Source organism: Haliotis cracherodii, unplaced genomic scaffold (assembly GCF_022045235.1).
Source record: "Haliotis cracherodii isolate W230 unplaced genomic scaffold, xgHalCrac1.p SCAF_16, whole genome shotgun sequence".
NCBI classification, from domain to species: domain Eukaryota; kingdom Metazoa; phylum Mollusca; class Gastropoda; order Lepetellida; family Haliotidae; genus Haliotis; species Haliotis cracherodii.
This window is the reverse complement of record NW_027266271.1, coordinates 13,031,979-13,055,477: the sequence shown is the minus strand read 5'-3', so window position 1 is coordinate 13,055,477 and position 23,499 is coordinate 13,031,979. Positions and strand designations below refer to the sequence as shown.

Genomic DNA, 23,499 nt, shown 5'->3' with positions numbered 1-23,499 from the left:
AACATGGGCGTTGGTGGTAACGTGGTATCACGTGCCACAGAAGGGACAATCTTCATCTGACGAGGTAAGAAATCATAAACTGATGGCCAAAAGAAACGTTACCACCGATATTTCTAGGATAAAATATGACCAACACAATTTAAAGCAGCAATAACAATTGTATTGTAGAAATTCATCATTCAGAACAGTAAAATGCGAATGTGCTAATTCAACAACAAAGTCCTTGACCTCCGGCAGGGACATTTCTTGACAAGGGGTCATTCGAGCTGGCCACGGCAGGACAGTCACGCTGTTGGCGTTGAGGAAGTCTCCAATGATACGGGCTTTATGGGATGTGGCGTTATCTTGACGGAACACCGTCCGTTGTTGACGCTGGATGAAAGGGAGAACCACTGGCCGTAAGATATTGTCAACGTAGCGTTGTGCTGTCAGATTGCCTTCGATGATGACAAGTTCCGTCTTCTCGTCCCCGCAAATGCCGCCCCAGACCATCACACTTCCGCCCCCGTAAGGTTCCACCTCCTGGACACAACACGTCGTCGATAAACTCACGTCCGCCCATCAGGTTTGAAGAGTTTGAACCTGCTCTCGTCACTAAACAGCACTCGCCGCCATTCCCTTTGTTACCATCGCTGAGTCTGCCTGTACCACGTCAATCTGGCACGTCGATGTTGACGGGTGAAGGTCATGCCCTTGAAAGGGCGATAAGCCCGTAGACCATAATGTCGTAGTCGTCTGGTCACTGTTTGTCTTCTGACCGAATGTCCTAAGCTGTTGACAGCTGATGACGTCACAGTAAGAAATCTGTTCCTCGGATGAAGTACCCGTAAAAAGCGCTCATCCTGCGGGGTCGTGACCTTTGGTCTGCCAGTCCGTGGTCTGTCTGCGGTTCTGCCAGTCTGTCGAAGACGTGTGACCAGTCTGTTAATGGTCATCTTGGTGCAGTTCATGTTAATGGCAACCGCTCTCTGCGTCGCTCCAATCTGCAGCATACCTATGGCTCTCTCCCTGGACTGCGGTCAGTCTTGGCATGTTCGTTGGTGTCAATCCTCGCTACTATTGATAGGGAACAGATACGTGTGTAATTTATACCAGGAAATTGCATGATAATTTGGGAAAGAATGTTTTAGAATATTGCTGAAAAACACCAATATCTCCCCAAATCCGCAAAGCACGTGCAAAGAACGACAGAGAACATGAAGGCGGTATTCGTGAGATATGTTCTTTACTGTTTTTGAACAGGTTGGCATCTTTGTTTCAAAGTGGCAAATCAGTTAATGTTGGTAACGTTTCTTTTGGCACTCAGTTTAGTAAGTAAGTGAATGTTTAGGTGTGTGTGTGTGTGTGTGTGTGTGTGTGTGTGTGTGTGTGTGTGTGTGTGTGTGTGTGTGTGTGTGTGTGTGTGTGTGTGTGTGTGATTTAGTGAGTGATTCAGTGAGTGATTCAGTGACAGACAGACCGACTCTCGAAGTTGCGAGTACTTTTTGTTTCATAATTTACGTCCTCTACGAAAGGATCATTATCTTAAACTGATTTATTTTCTGTGAAGGTTGCAACGTTCCAAGTGCTGCTGGTCACTAACGGTCAGTCCACGTATGCCTTGTATACCTACAACAGAATGGGATGGACGGTGAGAGACGATATCCCAATTTACATCGGCTATGAAAGTTCAAATACGAGAGATAGAAGACAGGAGGTCCTTATCATGTCTGGAAAGCGAGCGGCTTATACCAACGCCGGCATCGGCAATAACACGGGTAGGTAGCCCGCCATCATCCAAGCAAGAGCTCCGGCAAGAGCTTCCAATGAACGCAAACTCAACGGATACACTGTAGGGAACCACGAGTGCAAATACATTTATGCAACGTGACCGCCTCCGTGGTGTAGTGGGTAAAGTGTCTGACCGGAGAGCGAAAGGTACAGGGTTCGATCCCGGACCAAGACGCACACGCAGACGCACACACACACGTGCATGCACGTCCCTATGTAAGTGCAATAATCTTGGACACGACGTTAAACCCAATTTAACATAGCGTAGCCACGAGTGAAAATATCTTCTTTTACCCCGTCACGAGATGCGATAAACATGATTTATCACGAGACACATGGAATATCCTGTTTATTATATACTTTTTGTGCAGTTGTCTTTCGGCAAATTAAATTATTTCATCACGTAGGTAAAACCGTGAAACGTGAATTCTCTCCACCTAACACACAGGGACGGTTCACTACCCCTTGTATTTCTGACTAAAAAAGTAGCTTCGTGTTTGCAAAATCTTAAAAGATATACACAAAACTAACCAAAAATATTTAGGGTCACAAAAATTCTGTATCATACTTATAGATGCCTGGAGGTTAAGCGTTCGCTCGTCACGCCAAAGACCCGGGCTCTATTCTCGACATGGGTACATTGTGTGAAGCCTATTTCTGGTGTCCCCCGCCGTGATATTGCTGGAATATTGCTAAAAGCGGCGTAAAACCATACTCACTCACTCACTCACTCACTCACTCACTCCATAGAGATATGATTAAAAACAAAATCAACTTTAACAAAATGTATTCTTGAAATCTACGAGACCGCTGTTGGATACGAAAGCATACACGTTGGTCAAATAATAAAATAGCCCTTTGTGAAACAAACAGTCTCGATTAACGAGTTAAATGAAAAATTTACAGTTTATAACGAAACATTTCTAGAGAATAACAAACGGCATGAATGACCATCTGTCATTATTTTGCCTTGTCAGTGTGAAGTCAACAGTTTGTGAACAGGCCAGACACTTACGATAAAGGGAGATAATTTGAAGGGAGGTCACACTTGTAAGACAATAGTTCCGTCAACGTTTTATGTACACTGCAGTGAAATATCAAGTGTTATGTTCACTGCAGTGAAAATATCACTTTTCTCAACTTCGGTAAACTCTGTCTTTCACACTTAAGTACATAATAAACAATTATCTTCAAAAACCTATTTGTTTAAAAAAAAAGAGAAGAACATTTTAGTTTAAAACAAAATATTTTGAACAATTCAGAAACTCCGGGCGTTTACATATTCGACATCGGGGGGACGGTGACGAACTTCGTATCGTTGTGTAAACAATGGTACACCGAATGGGAGCGGGATTACCAGTTTTGGTGGGCCTGGTTACTGGTTGACTGTCCCTGCAGCTCCGTGTGGATGAACAGAGACTGGAGGTTCTACCTGTCTGACTATAGATTCCAAAATGGTCGTGTCTGTTACACATCGCGCCGCACTTGGTGGACCACTCCTTTGTCTCGGGTAAGTTGCTCACTCACACATTACTGAGCGTATGACTTGTGGCTGTACCACTGCTTAAGTTTAATGTGCGAGGAGAGCAAAAGGCGACGCAGGGCCTACAGACGTACCTCTATTTGAGCTACAGCTGGGTACTTTTGAGTAAAAATGTATTGATTCAATGTAGACAGGGGTAAGAAATATATTTGCACTCACTTGTTTGAAATGCTGTATATTTGTTCTGAAAAAGCAAATTTATTGATTTTTAAAGATAACATGCCTAAGATACGCATAAGCAGTTTTGTATATGCAAAAAAAAATTATAATTTTTAAAAGTTTTAAATCAAACTCTATTTTAAAAATAAGACCCTGTAGAAGTTTTCTAATCGCCAGTGCAGTTTTTTTATATATTATTGCTAACATATGACAAAATCAGCTAAGAGGAATAGTTTGCTTTGCTCATCAGTTTATAAGACATCATGCGTTTGTTTTCCATCATCTATTTTAAGCAAAACAATCTAAGCAATTAGATGTTTTACATGTACACTCGCTGTCCATCACTTACATAGTATACTGATATAGTTTCATGAACAGATACACGAGTTAAACGATTTGAATGTTCCACTTTGCATGGTTTGAATTCTGACATTTTTTCATGCAGAAATGTTGCTACAGAAACACTAGATTATTGACGTCGGTTGAGGAATCTGGATCGCTGCAGAGGTATGATCCCGTTTTTGTACGGCGTCATTACCTGGCGGATTACCTGGGCAGATACTATTGCTGTGAGCAGTCGAACAGGTGCCATCTCTTCTTCAGCATCCGGCCCCAGGGATTCTGTTCACGCACATTCCCCTTCTGGTGGGGTAAGTGAAGACTATTGACGTGACGAGTGAGTGAGTAAGTGGGTGAGTGAGTGAGTGAGTGAGTGAGTGAGTGAGTGAGTGAGTGAGTGAGTGAGTGAGTGAGTAGGATTAACGTCGCTTTGAACAGGATGTATATCAAAGTATCATATTGGAGATAAACAGATTCTTACATCACGCATTCATTCTCTCTAACATTAAACGTACTGAGATGGCCGCTTCCGTTTTTCGTGCGAAGCAAAAATATTTCTATATCTATTTCTGTTGAGTTGAATATTGGGGATGATTGTGTGTTTATTGGAAAATAGTTGCGAAAAACTGGGTACCAAAATGACGGTTGACAGACTACAGGTTTGTTTAGCTTGAGGTTTGGTCAATATTCATGGAAGCACCTTGTTCCTTGCAGCTGATACTGACAAGTATTGAAGTATTGTTCGGCCGAGATTGATAGGGTTATCACGATTATTTCAGCCACCGCGTTCGGTGACCCGCATATCACAACCCTTGATGAGCTCACCTACATCTTCAACGGTTTCGGCGAGTACGTTATGGTTCATCGGGAGGACGCAAATGCGACTTTTACACTTCAAGCCAGAACAGAACGGGCTCTTAATAAGGACGGCAATATCACCACGGCCACCATCTTCACGGCCTTTGCTGCTACGGACACAAATGATACCTTCATCGTGGAACTTTCTCCATCTAAGGAAGGTAGGCAAATCCAAATTTGGGTACACCTAATACAAACTTTCTACATTATTACCTCCCTTAGTAATAGGGCACATCTGTTGCAAACTTTCTACATTATTACCTCCCTTAGTAATAGGACACAGATCAAGCACACTTTCTACATTATTACCTCCCTTGGTAATAGGGCACAGAACATGCGTACTTTCTGTATCATTACCCCTCTTAGTAATAGGGCACATCTAATATAAACTATCTACAATATTACCTCCCTTAGCAATAGGTCGCATCTAATACAAACTATCTACAATATTACCTCCCTTAGTACTAGGGCGCAGATGATGCACACATGCTACATTATTACCTCCCTTAGTAATAGGGCACATCTGATGCAAACTAGCTACATTATTACCTCCCTTAGTTATAGGGCACAGATCAAGCACACTTTCTTTATTATTACCTCCCTTAGTAATAGGACACAGATGATCCAAACTAGATACATTTATTACCCCACTTAGTAATAGGGCACAGATGATGAAAACTAGCTACATTATTACCTCCCTTAGTAATTGGGCATAGATGATGCAAACATGCTGCATTATTACCTCCCTTAGTTGTATGGCACATCTGATGCATCTAGTTACACCATTTTCTTCTCACCTTCTGTTGTAAAAGGTGAGGGGCCGTAAATATCGCATATTGCACTTATTTAGCTAAGTGCATTGACATGGATGTGTAACGGCTTGTACTAACGGCTAAGTTAGGCAGTAAGGCACAGGTGATGCAAATTAGCTATATTGATACCTCCCTTGACAAAAAGGCAGAGCTGATGCAAACTAGCCACATTATTACCTCCCTTGACAACAAGGCACAGCTGATGGAAACTCGCCACATTATTACCTCCCTTGACAACAAGGCACAGCTGATGGAAACTCACCACATTATTACCTCCCCTGGCAACAAGGCACAGCTGATGCAAACTAGCCACATCATTGTCTTCCTTGGCAACAAGGCACAGCTGATGCAAACTAGCCACATTATTGTCTTCCTTGGCAACAAGGCACAGCTGGTGGAAACTCGCCACATTATTACCTCCCTTGGCAACACGCCACAGCTGATGCAAACTAGACATACTATAACTTCCCTATACAACAAGGTACAGCAAGCTCCTTCCCAGCGCGCTACACCTTCGTTAAACTCTCGGTAATATCGCTGCCGTCAGTGTAGGAGCGGCCATTACAAGAATCTTGAAATTTAGCGTCCAACACCAACTGTAGTAACCTTTATACTTTTGTTTATGTCTTTGGGAATGCCATCATAGTGGATGTTTGAAAGGTTCACGACTGACCATATTTCCCAGATGAATGACAACAAGGCACATCTGATGCAAACTGACAACATTATTATCTTCCTTGGCAACAAGGCACAGTTTATGCAAACTAGCTACATTATTACCTTCCTTGGTACAAGACACAGCTCATTTAAACGAGCTAGATTAGCACCTCCCTTGGCAACAAGGCACAGTTGATGCAAACTAGCCACATGATTACCTCCCTTGGTACAAGACAGAGCTGATGTAAACGAGCTACATTAGCACCACCCTCTTTGATAAAGATTTTAATTTGGGGGTCAACTCCAACTTTCAAGTCTATATTAATTTTTCTTTTGCCAGGCAATTTATGTACAAGTGTATTTGATGTTGTGTCACTGATTAAAGTCAGCCTTTGTTTATATTTAAGGATTGATCATCTTCCGGAATAAGAAGGACTTGTCTTTGGCCTTCGAGAAAGACGCCAACCTTACCGAGGGCGGCAATGGCGGGTTGACAGTTAGTCGGCAAGATAAAGACGTTGTCGGATTCTTCCCCTCAGGTACACAGGGTAGTATGAGCTATGTAGAGTGTGTAGTGTTTGTAGTGTCGGTGTGTTGTGTGTGTGTAGTGAGGTCGTGTTGTGTGTGTAGTGACGTCGTGTTGTGTAAATAGTGACGTCGTGTTGTGTTTGTAGCCTCGGTGTGTCGTGTTTTTAGTGACGTCGTGTTGTATCGTTACATTGTGTTGTGTATGTAGTCACGTGTTGTGCGTGAGGTGTGTTCTAGTGGATGGTATGTGGTTGCTGTGTAGTGTGTTCTAGTGCGTGGTGTGTTCTGTGTAGTGTGTTTGCAGTATGTTATGTATGTAGTGTGTTCGATATGGATAGTATGTGGCTGGTGTGTGGTTGTTCTAGTGTGTTGTGTTATTAGTGTGTTGTGTTTCTAGTGTATTGTGGGTGTAGTGTGTTGTGTTTGTAGTGTGTCGGGTTTGTAGTGTTTTTTTTTTTTTAGTGTGTTCGGCTCGTGTAGTATGTGGAAGGTTTGTGGTGTGTTCTAGTGGGTAGAATAGTTGTCGTATGTGTGGTGTTATGAGTGTATCGTGTATCATCCGTGCCCTCGCGTTGTTAACGGTGGAGTTTGTGGTGTAAACCGTAATGTTTTAAGTGTCGTGTGTTCGGTACATGCAGTATGTGGTGTGTGTGTAAATTGAAACATTAAGAACATAGGGTGTTGTGTAATACAAATGAAATTCCCAAACGGTGGTTTGATAGTTTGGGTATCCGAGCTAATACAAAGGCTCTGTGCCAGCAGAATAATTACAACAGTCGCCCGTGTAAACATAATAAAATATTAAATAGATCGGCTAAATGCCACAAGTATATCGTTGGACTTTCAGGAGTCTCCGTGCGAGTGGTGCTGGGGCCCAAGCTGCTCACTGTCTCCGTGGGAATGCCGGCTGGTTTTAAGAACAAAGTGAGAGGGCTGATGGGAAATTTCAACGATGACAAGTCCGACGATCTTACTTTTCCAAATGGAACAATTCTAAATATTAACTCAACAGAGAGGGCGATATACCAATTCGGGCAAACGTGTAAGTACTTCTTATGTTCGTATATGTCATCCTATATTTTGGTCCTAGGACAAATAGGTACCTCAGTAGACTATACTTGGCATGGTGGGTGATTTACATGTGGCATGGTAAGTGATTTGCCGGTCATGTCGGCTGAAGATGATGAATAATAATCGCCGATGTACCTAACAGAATCCGCTGGTCATGGATTCGAAATCAGACTCGGGTAGTCATCTCCTGGACTACCGCAGCACCCGTCACTCACAGTTTTCATTCAAATAAATTGTTGATCTTTGTTTGTTGCCCAGCAACACTCCACCTCTACGAATACGGCCCGTGAACAATCAAGAACCAGAAGTGTAAGCTTGTGTTATACTCCATGTTAAGGTCATATCAGGTCTTACAATCTTACATCATGCAGACATGCATGTCATATTAAGTACACTCCTCCAAAATCCCACCATTAGTTTCTGGAATGTTGAAACCTTGATTGAAAGGCTTAGTGAATGAATGAGTTTATTCCGTTAAGGGGCCACCGGTTCCATTATACAATTGCAAGTTACATTGGTTCTAACCGTTCACCTGTACAGAGCGGGCCGATCCATAAAACGTCCGCAAGACACGAACATTCATGGGTTTAAACACCTCGAAGTACACAGGAGGAGGCACAAAAGGTTACTAAGGCCATTATAACCTACGTATACCCTGTGGATCTGATCCCAACACATGTTGGCAACAATCAGTTGAATGCTTAGTTGTAAGCATTTGTTCGTTGTTAGCAGCTCGGGTTCAATTCCCCACACGGAAGCCCATTTCTGGTGTTCCCCGCCGTATTATTGCTGAAATATTTCTAAAAGCAGCGTAACCTCACACTCACTCACACTAGTCTACTCCTCCCCAACCATCTGTTTTCAGGGCAGATCAACTTGACACAATCCCTCTTTGTGTATCCACCACGGAAGAACGCATCCGACTATTACCACCCAGACTTCGAGCCTCTGTACTATGACGAGGCAAGCGAGGCAGATAGGAATGCCTCTATTGCTGCATGTGGCGGGGACGAGAAGAACTTGCCGTGTATATTTGATTTCCTGGCGACCGGAGACCAGGCTGTTGCAGACTCGACTAAGCAGACGGACGAGGGTGTTAAAAAGGAGCGAGCCGAGCAATGTAAGACATGACATTAGGAGACAGACATTCGTCATTTTAAGATTTGCTGATGTTGTTTAGTTATTTGTACTGAAACACTTTACAACGCATCGTGGATTTTGACTCTTGATAAGTAACAAGTGCTGGGAAGATTTTATTTAGGTATGGCAACGTGAATGAGAATTAAACAGAAGGCCTTCAGGCCTCACTACCACAAACCGATTTCTTTGTTTTCTATCAGGTCGCTGACAGTTATGTATATGGTTTACAGTACACATTTATATTTGATGCTGCTTCTTACCAATCTTATATCTTGATGTTGGATTGCTTGGTGTTGGCTGTCATCAAGTTGCTAGAATGTTTTGTATATCAGTTTGTTTGTATCATTTTGGAATGTGATATTCAATCTTGCCATATGAACACATTTGTTGTGCAGCCAACACGATACCGTCCATCACTTCCAACGCCAGCGTCCTGCACGTGACTGTCGGACAGGAAACTATCTTCTCCCTGAACGCAACAGACACCGACAGCGGCGACACCATCACCTACGAGGTTGTGGACAAGCCAGACGGTTTCAACCTGACAGAGGCTGACCAGATTGGAAACGAGAGGAGTGCCCAAGTCTCCTATACACCCACGTCCACTAGCCCCGGTAAAATAAGGTGAGTGGGTCCAAAGCCAACTATCCGGAATCAATGTATTTCTCAATCGCATGATCAAATGGACTAAATTCAGCGTAGTTCATCAATACAGTGACTTAATATTTGTTTTCATTCGGATGTCAAAACTACATTTGAACCTGGATAGTTATACATAAATTAATTAATTAATACTTAATTCATCCTTGATTCTCAATCGCTTGACAGACTAAATTCAGCATAAAGTATAAATCTTTTGACTCAATATTATGTTTCTAATCAGATGTCAATTAAAGATAGTTGGGAAAGATCGTAAATTGACTGTGTAGACCACAAGTTACACCAGTTGAATCATCAGCTCTATATAGAATACTAAACGAGCTCCCGTGTAATACCAATTTTATGAAACGAGTGAATAGTTCGGATACCACAACTATTCAAGAGTTTCATTAAAATTGGTTTTACACGGGAGCAAATTTAGTATTTTATTTATTACTAGCCATTTATAACGTTTTTAGAATTATACTGTTGAGTGTGAATAGGCTGACACCTACACGATCCACGGCATAGTCCAACTGAGTTTAACACAGTAATACTTCAAATACGTCAAAAGTTTAAACGTATGAATTTAATACCATCCAACGGTCCACCTTAAGAATTCAGGCGTCCGTTCCACAAAATTATCGTAGCGTTAAGGTTATCGCAACTCATAAACTTTAAGTTAGACCAACGACTGTCGTTGCGCTACCGTACGATCGCCTTTTGGAACGGGGCCTTGCACCTTAAGAGCTTTCAATATTTGTTCGTGAAACGTGTTCCGAGAGTACATAAGCACGCGTTTTGGTATTACACAATGTGTAATACAGTAGTATGTTTATTAAACGGGTGATCTCTTCACGGGCAAGTAATAATGATGCTGCGAAACACGTGTGTTTGTGTATGTGTATGTGTATGTGTAGACTCCACAAATAATACCATCTTCCCGAGGAAAGGGAGTTCAATGACTATAAAAGGCCAGTTGCTGAACTAGGCTAGTATTATGGAGTTACAGCTTGGCTGGACAACGAGTCTGTGTATAGTCCAATCATTTTTTATCAGTTAACTCCCTTGCCTCGGGAAGATGTAACAATACATGGTTACCACCATTGTGATGCGTTGCTTTGCCTCCAATAAACCAGAAACATACTCCAACCGGTATCATTACATCCACTGATACTGATGAATCATGAAGCCCCATCTATGTCCACAGCATTGTAGTAAAGGACTCAAAGAACACGTCGTCGAAGACGGTGGACATTAAGATTCGGCTCTGCGACGGTTGCTCAGAAAATGGGTCTTGTGACTTCACTCGCACACGCGCCGACCAGAACACAGGGGCGTCGGCATCGTTCGAGATTGCGGCTTGTGACTGTGAGATAGGATTTACAGGTAACTGAGATCAGTTTAGTTTCAAATAGAGTGACAGAACTATTTTCATAATCATAAGAAATATCTGCAGTACGCTTCTGACTACATCATCAGCATGTGTTTATGAACCACTAGCAAACTGTGATGTTGCCAGGTGTTCGTAAACCAACGTCTACTACATCATTAACACCATAAGCTGCTGCGCAAAAGAAAGTATAACATAACTATAACATATGGTAACTTATGATGTGGGCCTCGTAGTTGTGTTTGCGACCAAAGTTTGCAGTGTTTCGGCGACTGTCTTCAGTCCAATTTTCGAGTGCATACTTTCTTTTGCTCAGAAGTTCTATACCTTCAGTCCTCTCTAAGCATTACTTAATACTCACTGTAGTTTCGTCAGTTAAAACTATCATTAGTATAAACATAAATCGAACTGTATAATCTTTCACATGAATGTCATTGTCAAATCCTCTGGTAAGCTAGCGTGGCTAAGTCTGATGAATACAATGTTCTGAGTTCTCCAGGTGTCGACTGTAGCCAGGATGTTGATAGTTGTATCAGTTCGCCGTGTTTCGCTGGCCAGAACTGCACCGACCTGGTCCCGGCGGAAGAGAAGCGTCTCGGACGAGGCTACAACTGCACTGACTGTCCCGGGGGATTCCAAGCATCTGGGGACAAGTGTGAAGGTACATTCTACTCTTCTACACAACAATTCCAAAGGTTATACTCATTCCGGATTAGACAGACCATTTCCCACGACTCACCGAACCCAAACTTTTCCATGTGAAGTATTAAATAGTTTCAGCAAACTATTTTAGAACCTTTATTTTTTATATTTCTTTCGCTTGTTGAACCCTTGCTTAATGTGATGTTGAGAATGAGTGAGTTGGGTTTAACGCCGCTTTGAAAAGAGTGTGAGTCGGTGCGGTTTACATCGTTTTCAACAACAATATGTTACCCATATCATAGCAGGGACACCAAGAATTTCACAAACAGTATATGTGTTGGGAATCGAACCCGGGTCATTTTGACGGTAGTTAATTATCGGGGCGACTTGTTGATGTGCAACAGACTTGACTACCGTCAGTATCAACATCATCTCTTGCGGTGTAAAATAAAATATGTATCTTAAATTCTGTATGATATTCTTTGTTGTAATCAGATACCAATGAATGCGAGCCAACAAACCCATGTGACCAAAACTGTACGAATACACAAGGTAGCTACCGGTGTTCGTGTATAGCCGGCTACAGGCTCGTGAACAACGTCTGCCAAGGTAAGCCAAATGACAATGCAGTCATCACCATGAACACATAAACAAGGAAGACTTGTAGGACCGTGAGGGAGTGATTCTGAGTATAAAATGCTGACCAATTGGCCGGTATAAAAATTTGTATCAGTCGCTTAATAAAGCATTATAATTGAGTTGAGGCACCCATCAAGAAAGTCTGATGTCGTGAACAGTGGGCCAAAACTTCTTAGTATTCGCATTTCACCTTCCTTCTGTTTTGTATGTGTTTAATAGATGGCTCTGAGTTTTCATGTGCACGTCAGTGAGGTATTATTGCCAATGAAAAAAAACAATAAAAAAAAACAGATTATTATTTCGACCTTAGCATAAAGAGGTAACTATTATGCATGTTCTGTTAAGGCATGCCAGTTATTAGCGAATTAGTGAGTTTATGCCTCTTCAGCAATATCCCTGCATTACCACTAGAAATGGGCTTCGTAAATGGTACCCATGTGCGTAAACGACATCGGTTATCGGTTATTAAATACAAATGGGTACAATATGTGCAGCCCATTTCTGGTGTCCATTGCTGGAATATTGCTGAAAGCAGTACTCACTGACTCACTATTAAATACAGACGTATGACAGGCATGATGTACAAAATGAACATGTTGCGGTTACAGACATTGACGAGTGTGTGGAGAACCTTCACGACTGCCAGCAGGTCTGCAACAACACTGTGCCTTCCTTCGTCTGTGATTGTAATTATGGATTCAAGCGGAATACAACTGACATGAACAAATGCGTGAAAGGTAGATAGATGATTCCTGCCTTTCTAAATGGTGATCATGTTTCCAGATAAACCCACTTCAATCCTAACTGATTTAATAATAACTCGACATAATAACCTGACTACCAAATGCTGTCCAATACATTGTCAGTGGATGCCCCGCTTTGGCACAAACACAGTATCGTAAGCGACATGATGGTGTAGCTCGATCATTTTATTACCTACTCGCCATGCTTGTGGTTTTAACACAGTGGTCTATCCATGGTACGACCCAGAATGTGTAGAAGCCGTCATGGAAAATGATAAATACAAACTTCTTTGGAATAGGCCTATTCACAGCCTCAGACGTATCCAGACCAACAAACCTGAACCTTTTGACAAATACAATGAAATCCTTTATATGATTGAATTTTCTGTTACTTTTGACACTTACGTGATTGACAAAATTGAGGAAAAACATTGCAAATATGCGGACCAAGTTGTCCGACTCCCAATTGTTCTCGGTGCCTTAGGTTTGCTACCTCCCAATTTGTTGACTGACATTGGGAGAGTACCTGGGTTTGGTGCCTGGTATACAGCCCTTCTGACAATCTGGGTAATGCAGAAGGCTGCAGTAATGGGGAGCCTTCACATTCTTCGAAAAGTTCTTGGTGGGTTTGACTAGGCAGCGCTTCCTGGTCCCATTCGCTGTCTGGGCTGCGTGTAGAGCGGGCAAGGGGCCCGAGCCGATGGTGAGCCTAACCAGCCAGACAGTGCCAGGATCACCCAAACCCTATAAGCTGCATTTTTTAAAACATAATCTGAACATAAAACTAATAATAATTATAATCATGGTTTATATAGCGCCACCATTAACACAGTAAAGTATGCTTCTGCGTGTTTGTTGAAAGAGTCATGAAGCCTGTCTAAAAATGAATGTTTTATCTGTTACTTTACAGATGATAAGGTTGGAATTGGGTTTTGACCGGTTTGATCTTTGTTCCACCAAAAATGAGCTTGACACATTGCACTCACGTGGGGAATCCAACCCTACCACCCCGCAATAATTGACGTCAGCTCGTGATCACATAGTCCGCTTACCGGACAAGTATGGTACACCGAGAACCTATTCTACCTGAATCACAACGGGGCCCATACTATCAGAAAAAAATCAAAGTAAGATAATTAAAGCCACACGATAAGTGCTAGTTGTATTCTATATTTGATTATATTTCAGATATTTCAGATCCAACGGCAGAAAATCCTTGCTCTCCTACAAATTGCAGCTATGGCTGCTTGAAAGACACTGCCAAGTGCTTCTGCGAAACTGGATACGAAATTGACTCAACTGACAATAGCACATGCAAAGGTATGTTTTCTCCCCTAATATTACACGAAGGTTGTATACGGTATTTATATACCACTTCATTTATTCTTTCAAAAATACTGCCTGTCAAATTAAGTCCATATTTGAACTCCAGATGATTATCTGATTCTCTAACATATAATTTGTTAAACGGTTATGAATGGATATGAATCCAAGGTTTACATAGCACATACAGGTTTAGATGTTCACAATAGTATCAGTATTATTTTTTTGCAATCGTTATACATACAATGTCTTGTTAATAATGAGAAAAATATGCAAGGATAATCCCATCAACTGATGCCTTTTAAGATTGGCCGTGCCTGCCGGTAGAGTCGGACAAACTTGCCCTTTTCGCGAGCACTTGATGTCATCACTTGTTTTCAGTGATCCATTCATTTAGTCTTCGTCGTTGTTTTGCATTTAACGACCAATGGAATCAGTTTCGTCAGATAATCAAAACTGACTATTCTTTGGCGAAAAGGTTTTTTTTATTTTATCTAAATGTTTATGCCTATCATGATAGTTGGGAAAGATTGTAATCAATAACACTGTGAACGTCTTGGCCTGGTAGCTGTGATCTGCTAGGGTTGAGAGCTCGGATGATGCTGTTATTGGCTTGTTATCAGATATCAACGAGTGCGACCAGAATGTGTGTTCCCAAGGCTGCAACAACACCGACGGGAGCTTCGTCTGCACGTGTCTCGATGGCTACCTGCTGACTGCAGACAAGGTGACATGTGAAGGTAAGGTAATATCCATTATGTGTTAGCCAACTTTTAAGTTTATATATCACAAGACAACATATGAGTTTGGTTTTAAGCCAATTTTAGCAACAGTCCACGGCGGATGCAAGAAATGGGCTTAACATAATGTACCCGGACATTTAGCACGAGTGAACACTATAAACCACACTGCCATCCCACCGCCCCTAGACAATTGACCCCCTGTAACATACGTATTCAGAGATAGACCTGACCACGAGTATGTGAATTTTCACAGCATGCGAAGACTTGAACTACGGCAAAGACTGTGCCCTACGCTGCGACTGTGGTGACCGTTCCACCAGTTGCAACAACATTAGGGGATGCATCTGCAAGACAGGTTGGAGCGGAACTAAGTGCGACAACGACATCAACGAGTGTGAGGAAGGTCCATGTCCAACGGGCCAACTATGCACCAACACCAGGGGATCATATACCTGCGTATGTCCAACGGGATACGACAAGCAAGCTAATCAGTCATGCACAGGTAGGGCAATACGTTTGTATCTCTTTGTTTTGTTTGTTGGTCGCAATCAGCAATATTCCAGCTATATGATGACGGTAACTGTAAATGACTGTAAATAATCGAGTCTGGACCAGACAATCCAATGATTAACGTCATGAGCAATTGGGATACGATGGCATGCATCAACCAAATCAGCACGTCTGACCATCCAATCCCGTTACTCGCCTCTTCCGAGAAGCATGAGTTTCCGAAGACCAATTCTAATCCGGATCTTCCAGGTTCGTTCACTTGGTATCTTTCAGTTGGACAAAGGGACAAATAGTTCCAGCGTTCATGGTTAATTGTTTCGAGAATCATGATTACATAACCTTGCAGACAAGAACGAATGCGTCACGGATGCCAACACGTGTGATCAGATCTGCACCAACGTACCCGGATCCTTCACGTGCTCCTGCAGGGCCGGATACACAGAGGACAGTCAAAAGAAGTGTGCAGGTGAGGAACCACTCGGGACGTCTCGTGTCATTCCGGAACAAGCAGAATGGCAACTCGTATCCCTTTCGTAGCCATTTTGCAATTAGGTTTTTAGAAAGTAATATCGGTAGGAAGAAAGGAGGGACGATAAGGGCTTTAATTACTCCAGATATAATTAGGGTCTTTATTGACACCGGGTGTGTGCGGCAGCAGTTTTTATCACTGAGGGTCTTTTGTTAGATTAGAAGAACATGATTATTATGCATGTATGTTCAATTTAATGTTACCATCCTGAGCATGTTGTTGTAGATATCAATGAATGCACATCCGAACAGAGTTCCTGCAGCCAAAAATGTGTCAATGTAGATGGTAGCTATAACTGTGAATGTGAGTTTGGCTATCGACTTAAGGATGACCGGACGTCTTGTGAACAAGGTAAGCATAAAGAAGTGATTTCATATAAACACAACTGACTCTTGATAAGAGCCACAATACTACATCTACCACATTTACAAACAAAAACTGTTAAAATGCATAAATACAGTCAAACAACGTTGTATCAAAGTTGAAGGGACCTACGTAAATACGAGTTATCCGAGGTTCGACATAACCGAAAATGTTAAACATAGAAGTAATACGCAGGGATCATGATTTTACTTCGAGACAACAGTAATTTCGACTCATCAAAGATCGTTTGACAATATTCAAATCCGTTTGTCTATATTAATACAATATAAAGGTCACTAACACTGACTATAATTGGCATGAGTTATAGTTACTTTCGTTTATAAATGTAATCATATTCTCTTTATTATAATAATGTCAGTAAGACAAGTTTCTCAACACCCTTTTCCTGAATCTCAGTACAGGTTGCGAAACGACATATGGAGACAGAACCTAAAAGGGGTTCCCTCATGAATGAAAAGCGATTGCCAAACACATGCAACTGATTGGTCGATATGCGTATCACTGCCATATACTCAGTCCCAGATGCACCACGTGCGAAGGCTTTGTTTATGAAGGCATCTAATTAAAAAATTACTTCTCCGTGAGCTTCTGCAGTTTTGACAATTTCTACATGGCTTCCTGCAGAGTCTCGGTGATACTTCCAACGTCTTGCACCGTTTTTATATCACTTATGAAAAAACAATTACATGATATTTAAACAAAGAAGTAACGCCAGTGTTACCATAGTGACCTTGACCTTCAGTGACTATGGCGGGTTGTTCTGCAATGCAGGCCGCCAATTCAACGAGTGCGCGATTTCCATGAGCATTTGTAGTGATTCCTATTTACAGAGGTCACTTCAGACCGCTTTGACCTCTTCACTTATCTCCACTGGCGCAAAGATACTTACGCCTACATGTACTACAGTGACCTTGACATTTAGGAATTATATTGGTCGTGCAGGACATAATGTATTAATCATAAATGAAATTCTGCAATGTGTCGCGATGCAGTTGTGAAATGTATTCGAAGTCATGTTGTTTGTATCATCCATTTGGTGTGTGTGTGTGCGTCCGTTCGTGCGTTCATTCGTGTGTGCGTGCGTGTGTGCGTGTGTGCATTTGGTACGAAAGGACTACGACTATAAGACGCATTATATGTAGGCAAGTGTTTTTTCAACTTTTTTAACCATGTTATGTATCGGTTTTTATTGGTCCACGTTTTGTTTGCTGATATTTCCTGATATTCAATTCCCGAGCTGATGTGACGTCAACATACACTACTTGCTGATTTGGAAAGTAGTAGTCAGTGTTGCTCTGTCCATTTCAGCGTAGATTGCGTAGCTTGTCGCAAGGACTTGCAGGTAGTTTTAAGTATCGGAGTCCGGGATAAAATGTGACTCAACTGACCACTACTTTGTCACATTCCAGTGGAGGACGTCTGCGCTGAAGTGAAGAACCTGAACTGTGACCAGGGCTGCACGGTCAAGGCAGAAACTGAAGTGGCGTTTTGCTTCTGTAACCTTGGTTACAAACTTGGAACAGACAATCAGACGTGTAAAGGTGGGTCTTCTGTCGCCAAGGTAACTGGCAGATTTGGCTGGGTTGTTGTTTTACACCGCATTCAACACTATTCCATCTATAGGACGGAGGTCTATAAATATTTCAGTCTGAACCAGGCAATCCGGTGATTGACGTCATGAATATAGATCCATGCAATTGGTATATGACTATTTCCACTCAAACACGCCGAGCCTGACCATTTGACCATGCAGTCTCGTACGGTAATCAAAGGTTGGTAGGGACCAATATTCGAACCCGGAATCCCCAAGAATTGGGGAACTGCCAGAATGCAAACACATATAAAGGTGTGTCGGTGGGTCACCGTGGGAACTCGCAGGATACAGTTAGACGTGTAAAAGTGAGTCTTAGGTCACCATGGGAACTTGCAGGATACATGTAAAGGTGAATCCTCAGTCACAACTCACAGGATAAAGTCAGACATGAAAATGTGGGTCTACACCCCAGTCAAATATGAAAGTTTAATCTTACGGCCATAGAATCTTTTATATGTATGGTTAATAATGAACTTTAGCGTTAATATGTAAATTGTAGCTAAAGGCGAAGCTGTCATCGGTTTATTTGGTTAAGGCTCAGCAATACTCGATAAACTTTCTCTAAGGTGGCTCTCTTCTACAGATATTGTGGAGTGTGACACTCCGGAGCTGAACAAGTGCGTTAACGGTACCTGTGAGAACACCATAGGAGGCTTCAACTGCAGTTGCTCAATCGGCTTCAAACTCGACAATGATAAAACCACGTGCAGAGGTCAGTGTGTGTTTTATACCAAGACAAGCATTGCTCTGACATAGCCCCTTTCGTCTTTCAGAGAGGTGCATGGGGTGGTAAGGATGCACTTGTTTACATATATAGGTTACTACTTGTATTCTTGTATGTTCCCCATACATATGTAGTGGCCTGCGATGACCATGCTAACCTTTGGGGTTATGAAAGGCCACAATTCCCGTCACTAACCGTGCTGAATTAGGTCTCGAAGACAAGCTACGGCCCGATTATGATACCTGGCCTGTCAGCACCGACCCCGTTCTCACGTGTTTTACCCAAATAGTAACTGTCATACTGATACTATCGGTATGTATTTACTGTTATCTCATACACTGTATCTTGTTGTCAAAGAGTTAATAGTAATTAGAATTAAGTATTAGGCTATATGAGTATATCCCGAAAATGGTACTGCAACCGATAATACTACATCTGAGTGACGTAGCTACTAATGGAAAAAAAGGTAAGCTACACTCTGAAATCAATTGTTTGATAGGAAGGTCTTAGAAGCTGACTGAAGACAAAGTGGTCAAAACATAATTGATAGCGAATTCTTGATCATACTTTAACAGGGAGGTTTCGGTATTGATCCTAATATCGTTCTCAAGCAAGACTGAATAATGAACATGGTACAGAATAATACGGTGGGTCAATGAATAACGGTAACAACAACGACTATAATGCTCATGTTTTAAGTCGTTTGTTGTAGTTACATTGTCTCTGACCTATTTACCGGTTGACTCGACTACCAGTATAACATTGTGGTTGATGAATTCGTTCAAAATTACTGTGTGTGCTTGTTACATTAGTTGAGGATGCCTAAGTATGATCAAAACAGTGTGTAATGTCCAGAACGTGGAAGGGATATGTTTGATATATCTTTGTTTCAGACTGCCAGGGGTTGTGGTTGGTCTGTGTTTGATAAGCGTTATAAATGTTTGATCAAAAGCACTGCCACATTTCTGCTTACATTAACAATGCCCCAAGCAACGCCCCTGTATTTGGCTTGAACAGAACATCCAGGTGTCACATGTTGTTTCTTGTTTAGAGTGCGATGACCAACACTGGGGGCAGGGATGTGCCAACCAGTGTGGGTGTGGCGTGGGCGCTTCCACCTGCGACTCAAAGGAGGGATGTCAGTGTCTAGGCGGGTGGTTGGGGCTGAGGTGCGATCAGGACAGGAACGAGTGTGCACAAGTAGCCGTGTGTCCGCAGAACTCCAACTGTGTCAACAATCCTGGTTCCTATAGATGCGTGTGCAGGACCGGCTACAGGCTCAACAACATCACCAACACCTGCAACGGTGAGACGACGTTAGAGTACACAAAGCTTTGACGAATAGTGCAATTCTGTTTTCCTTTTGACAAGTTGTTCGTATTGATTAGAGTGATTGCCGGTTAATAAATATAGAATCTCCCGTTACAAATTCTAGGTGATCTGCTGATGCGACATCTCTTTCTTCTAGCACTATAAGGTTTGGACACAGACATTGCAACTCATTCACTCATTCATGACGTTCATTGTCAGACTAAACATATCACATTAAAACATCTGCTTATTGACTTTAATTGTTAATCTTTTTAGTTGTTGCTTTTGGTGGATGACAACATGTAGACCAGTTAGCTCACCCTCTACACCCTCACGTGTACCATTTATCATTGATGATCGTATATGTTTATTTATTCAGATATCAACGAATGTGATGATCCAGCATTGAATACATGTGACCAGAAATGCGTTAATAACGAAGGCTCGTTTGTCTGCGAATGCAACGCTGGCTTCGTTAGGACGGCGGATACATGTAGAGGTCAGTGTTGGCAGGACCTCACACTAGGTTTACTGGCATCATTATGTGGACAACCAGAGTTTGCTCACATCAAACTATACTACTACTACTACTACTACTACTACTACTACTACTACTACTACTACTACTACTAAAAATAAATCATTTATGTCATTGAATTTTCGGTCCCTTTTGATACTGATGTGTTTGACAAGATACAGGAAAAACTTAGCAAATAGCTTTCGAAACGTCACTCTTACATCCCAAGTACCAAGTTGTCCCACTCCCTATTGTTCTCGATGCCTTAAGTTTTGTACCTCCCAATCTGTTGACTGACAATGGGGGAGAACTCGGGTTTGCTTCTGGCAATATGGGTAATGCAGAAGGCTGCAGTGTTGGAGAGTCTTCACATTCTCCGAAAACTGGGATGTGTGTAGAGGGGGCAAGGGCCCTGAGCTGATGATGAGCCAAACCAGCCTCCCTGTGCCAAGATCACCTCTTAGCTGCTTTTATTTATTTTAATCTGTATAAAAATAAAAAAATAACAGAATTTGTTGAGCGACTAACTTCCAGCTCTGCTAGCTTAATTATGTGCATGAAAAAATAGTGTTTCTAAACAGAATGTCAGTAGTTTGTTTTCTTGCTCGTTTTCTTGAAAAATATGAATACACAATAGAAGACTGTAAATTGTTGACGTTCAGTTTGAATGGTTTTGCACCAATTTTAGCAATATCACCGCGGGGGACACAAATAATATACCCATTTGGGGAATCGAACTCGAATGACGATCCAACGCTTTAACCACTAGGCTACCCCACAGCCCTTTGACGTTCAGAACCGATGGTGACATGTGTTGACGTTGTTGTTGTTACAGATGTAGACGAGTGTGAGACCGGGAAAGACGACTGCCAGCACATCTGCAGGAACACTGTTGGGGGGTATGCATGCAGCTGTCGGCCTGGCTTCCTGCTCCAGGCTAGCGACAGACGCTCATGTGTAGGTCAGTGATCCATGGCCACAAATGTGACTTATATCCAATAAAACACTGGAACTTTAACACAGCTCATCTGGTACTGTGACCCACGCACGATTATGTAGAGAACGTCCCATCCCACCCCGATGTTCAGCGCAGTCGGTCGCCTTATCCGTTTCCTCAAGCCTATTTTATGGAATTGTGTCATTGAAACGTTCAGCGTCAATGCCCACCTTATCCCTTCTTGCAAACCAATGTTTATGTTATGGCGTCATGGCCAGGTTCAGCGTCAAATTTAGCTTATCTCTTCCTTGAATCCCGCCTTTACGCTGCGACGTTATACACGCGTTCAGCGTCATGGCTCATTTTAACCCTTCCTTCAAGCCCGTGCACGTGTTTAGGGGATGGAATGGTGTCAGGAAAATATTCAGGTTCATAACTCACTGTACGTTTCATACGGCGTGATCGTTGCTCACAATATCGATCACTGGACTGTCTGGTCCAGACTTGATTATTACAGTTATATGTAGCTGGACACACACGCACAGGCACACGCACACACTTCAAACGAGTCATGGAATATGCAGAGTCATAGCTGCTCATCTCATTTCTTCTTTTACATAAGCCCGTCTTAATGTTAGCTCACCTTACCACACACTCTTGTTTTACAGCGACGACCATGTGTACGACACTTCAATGTGAACAGGGATGTCAAGTAGATCAGGGGAACGAGTCCTGCTTCTGCAACAGCGGGTTCAATGAGAACCCTTCCAACTCAACACTCTGCGTTGGTGAGTTCTACAAATACAGTCATGATCGGTTGCCTATGATTATGTCGGATTAACCAATATGCTGGATAAACAAAAGAAAGAAATAAACAAGTGCGCTTTACTATCCCACGCACAGTTAATTTTTTCAAACGGAAAGTGAGTGAGTGAGGTCGGCTCAACGTCGCTTTCAGAATATTTCAGTTTGTTACGTCAGATGAATGGGAGAGAACATCATGCATGCAGATCACTTTGGCACGACTAAACGTTACAACCTGGCACAGCGAATTCCGGCGTTTTAGACGTCTTGTCCACCCTCACTCACTCTGGCTGATGGAAAAAAGGGAACACAGACGTTCCCATACATATGTCCATCAGATTATCTGCTACACAGTGGTACTCTGCTGAACACTACACTGATTCCTACGCGGTTGTACTGCAGTGTCGTGTTATATGATCGTGTAGTGCACTTCTTTTTATGCGTTGTATTTCGCAAGTACTGAACTGGGCTCAACGTCAAACTACTTAAATTACAACTGCATGTTTTCAAATTCAGCACATTTAACATCCATGCAATTGAAATGCTGTCGTGTTACATTCAGATGTGGACGAGTGCACAGAAGGGACGGATCCTTGCGCGACAGGGGGCGCCACCTGCAACAACAAACCGAATGGCGGCGGCTATGAGTGCGTTTGTAAGAATGGCTCCAAACTCCAGAGTGATGGTGTCACGTGCTTAGGTAGGTGGTTTCTAGGGCAATTACCACGTTCTACCGTAACCTCACACCTGAAACTTGATATCACCAGAATTTTCCCATTTCTTCATAGAGTTACTTATGTTCACTTTGTAAATACGGACGAACGTGTTTGAGGAATAAGGGGCCAAACAAAGACAATTATGTTTAGTGGCATTTATGCATTTAATATTAAGAGAAATATAAATTAATGTATATCAGAGAATATGTTTTTCCATGAGTCCATTGCACGATTCCGACTTTATCAAATTACTGCTAAACGTGATAATAGCTGGTGTCCGCGAAATGATGAACACATCCTGCCCTACCAGTGGCACCTGTCACAAACACATACAAAGGCAACTCAATGGTACACCTGAAACCACATGGGAACTTATGGTACCAATCAAAATAGAGAATTGCATCGGATATGAGTTTGGCCACTGATGCGTCAAATTCGAAATGTCCCACTGTCTATCATAACATGTTTTGAAAA

The 23,499-nt window shown here is 42.2% G+C and overlaps 1 protein-coding gene across 1 annotated transcript; it reads left to right on the top strand.

Annotated features, from left to right (window-relative positions):
• The first annotated feature begins 3 nt into the window (after positions 1–3).
• Positions 4–21,537, top strand: LOC139464169 (fibrillin-1-like). The gene is made up of 20 exons (XM_071245696.1): positions 4–24; positions 1,550–1,757; positions 4,591–4,830; positions 5,631–5,962; positions 7,585–7,708; positions 8,603–8,857; positions 9,273–9,501; positions 10,727–10,905; positions 11,409–11,570; positions 12,047–12,160; positions 12,799–12,927; positions 14,122–14,253; positions 14,880–14,996; positions 15,253–15,501; positions 15,856–15,975; positions 16,264–16,389; positions 17,832–17,963; positions 18,600–18,728; positions 19,792–20,046; positions 21,404–21,537. Exons 1-20 carry the CDS (start codon positions 4–6, stop codon positions 21,535–21,537), a joined length of 3,387 nt encoding a protein of 1,128 aa, XP_071101797.1.
• The last annotated feature ends 1,962 nt before the right edge of the window (positions 21,538–23,499 follow it).